Source organism: Trichechus manatus, unplaced genomic scaffold, assembly GCF_000243295.1.
Source record: "Trichechus manatus latirostris isolate Lorelei unplaced genomic scaffold, TriManLat1.0 scaffold00135, whole genome shotgun sequence".
Classification (NCBI taxonomy): Eukaryota; Metazoa; Chordata; class Mammalia; order Sirenia; family Trichechidae; genus Trichechus; species Trichechus manatus.
Genome location: NW_004444071.1, coordinates 7,333,834 through 7,336,704, shown reverse-complemented (window position 1 = coordinate 7,336,704; position 2,871 = coordinate 7,333,834). Strand labels below are relative to the sequence as shown.

General features: G+C 33.7%; 1 protein-coding gene across 1 annotated transcript in view; it reads left to right on the top strand.

Moving 5' to 3' along the window:
- Positions 1–2,871, top strand: part of RANBP3L (RAN binding protein 3 like) — a 62,153-nt gene that overhangs the window by 40,869 nt on the left and 18,413 nt on the right. The window contains 1 exon segment of the mRNA XM_004385258.2: positions 2,124–2,128. Coding sequence (XP_004385315.1) covers positions 2,124–2,128 — 5 coding nt within the window.

Here is a 2,871-nt window from a genome sequence, read left to right as displayed (position 1 = left end):
AAGCCTCTGGAGACACATAAGAATTCTCTCTTCCAAACACTGTAGTGGCTGAATCACTTATTGTAGGTCTTTCTAAGGAGACATTCATTTTACTTAGACGATGTAGTTATGAGTTTAGGGATATGGTATGGTTTCAGCTGTGGCTTCCGGCATAGACAATTGGGAGGAATGGAACATAGGACAGCTAGGTTTGAATTTGAGAGTAATTACTTCTTCAGTCATTTGTTTCCAACTAAACTATTGAGGGTTGGTCACATAGTTTTGTTTTCTCATACTGAACGTAAGGACAGTGACACGTGGAGGCATAAAAAATTCAATGAAATTGATTCAATGAAAAAAATCAGATTGGTACTAATCCTAACTTTGACACTATCTGCCTATGTTTGGATCCTTAGATAAGACACTCAACCTTCTGTTTTTATCTGTGAAGTGAGGGAATTAAGCTCGGTCAGCATTTGCCAACATTTTTATAGTTCCAAATCTTTGTAAGATATGATCTTGTGAAACCTGTTATGAATTTTAGAAATCATTTCATCATTTCTGCGTGATTTATGATAAGCGATTTTAAGTAAAACATGTTTTAATTTCAGATAAGTACATTCTTAAAGGTTTTTTATTTAAACATTATCTAATAATCATCACATATTACATAAAGATAAATTCTTACATTTATTCATTTAAGAAGTGATATGTGTTGTTTAATCTGTTTTAAATTTTGTAAAAAATGTATGATGTGATAACTAATTTCTAAAATGTTATTATATTGCATTTGATTTTGGAACAGCATGTGCTATAAACTATAGATTAAAATTTTGGTTAGGTGCTATGACATCAAAAGTACATCAATACTTCTTTCTTAGTCTTATATTTGGTAATCTTGCGTTGCATATGTTCAAAATCAAATTTATTAAAATATTTCTTGCAATTTATACCTAAATGATGATGTGATACAGAGAAATTTCAGGCTATCATTTGCAAGCATTTCATCTTGAATGACTTATTAAGAGTATGAATAGTCCTTATTCTCAATTAGTGAAATGCCCATCATTGCATTCTCTCTGTTTTATGATGACCTTTGAAGATCCTGAAACTTACTATATATAAGATGCTATGACAGAATTTTGACCAAATGAATGTAATTTATAGATCTGGTGAAAATTATTCCTAGGCAAATTTTGTAGAACCATTTTTTTTATGTTCCTTATGAACTCATTATCAATATTAGGTCAATTTTTATTCATCCTATCATTAATAAATTGTCAGTGATTTTGTATGACTTAAACAATAGATGTTTACATGGCTTAAACTATTTTAAGCCATGTAAGAGTAAGAACTGCCATCTGGCTGAGAGACTAATGTCTGAGGACTGAGTCATGAACATGCACTTTGATCTTTGCTAACCATGGCACATGTTCTCTTAATATATATGTTTTTAAGTGTGCAATTCAGTGACATTAATTACATTCACATTTTGTGCTACCATCACCACTATCCATTTCCAAAAGTTTTATATCACCCCAAAAGGAAACTCAGTACCCCTGCAGCGATAACTCCCATTCCCTCCTCCCCCTATCCACTGGTATCCACTAATTTTTTGTCTGGATGGATTTACCTATTCTAGATATTTCATATAAGTGGTATTATACAGTATTTGTCCTTTTGTGCCTGGCTTTTTTCACTTAATGTTTTCAAGGCTCATCCATGTGGTGCATGTAACAGAACTCCATTTCTCTTTATATCTGAATACCATTCCATTGTATGTATATACCACATTTTGTTTATCCAATCATCTATTGATGGAGCTTTTGGCTATTGCAAACAATGCTGCAGTGAACATTGGTGTACAATCTTGATACATATTTGTCAGCTTTCCAACCACTGTTACAAAGGGAAAATATTCAAAATTATTTGTACTGATTGATATAAAAATAGAAATAGAAACTGACCCCATCTGCCTTTAAAGACCCGAACCCCCAGGATCATCTTTGCAAATCCCTGGTGGGGGAAGGGAGGTGTTCACAAAACATTGGAAACATGAAACTCAATAATTTATAGGGTTTATTTCAGTTCTAAAATTCCTTGTTCCTGTATTTCTACATTAATGCAAATAATGTTCACATCAGACAGAGTAAGTGATTAGTTAGTTAAGTTTCTAGTGTCAGGATGAAGAGCTGAATGGAGTTTCCTCTCACAGTGAATGGCTGTGATGGTGAACAGTCCAGGGGTTTCATTGTTCTGAAAGTTAGCATTACTAACCCAGAAATGAGAATTAATTCCGTTTGGCTAAAAAGTGAAAAGTAAAAGATAATGAGATTTCCCAATAAATATTGTTACTAAGCGTACAATCTACTGTCAGACAGACATGGGCTCAAATGTCAGCTCCATTCCTGTGACCTGGGCATGTTATTTAAGTTCTCTGAGTCAGTTTCCTCATCTGTAAAATGTGGATAAGAGAAGTACAGAATCTCTAGAGTTGCTGTGAGGAACAGATGAGATAATGTACATAAAATGCTTAGGGCTCTACTTGAACAGAGTAAGTTTACATTAACAGTCAATTCTCATAGAACATAACCGAGATGAATAGTTATGTTCTATAAAGTCACTGTCAACACTGAAATAGCAAATACTGAAAACCATTGCTCCTAGAAGGAATACAGGGTTAGGTTCCTGGGAGTCTCTGGTCACAACATGTTTTGTCAACCAATCAATATACAACCTTGTTTTATGTATGTTTCTGTCTAAAGACACTTTATTTAATATATATTGTTGACTGATTAGCACTGAACTTATGGCCAACAGCACTCTAACTCATGGCAGAAGGAAGCTTATCTAATACACGTGTTTTCTCCGTAAGGCACATCACAGCCTTCT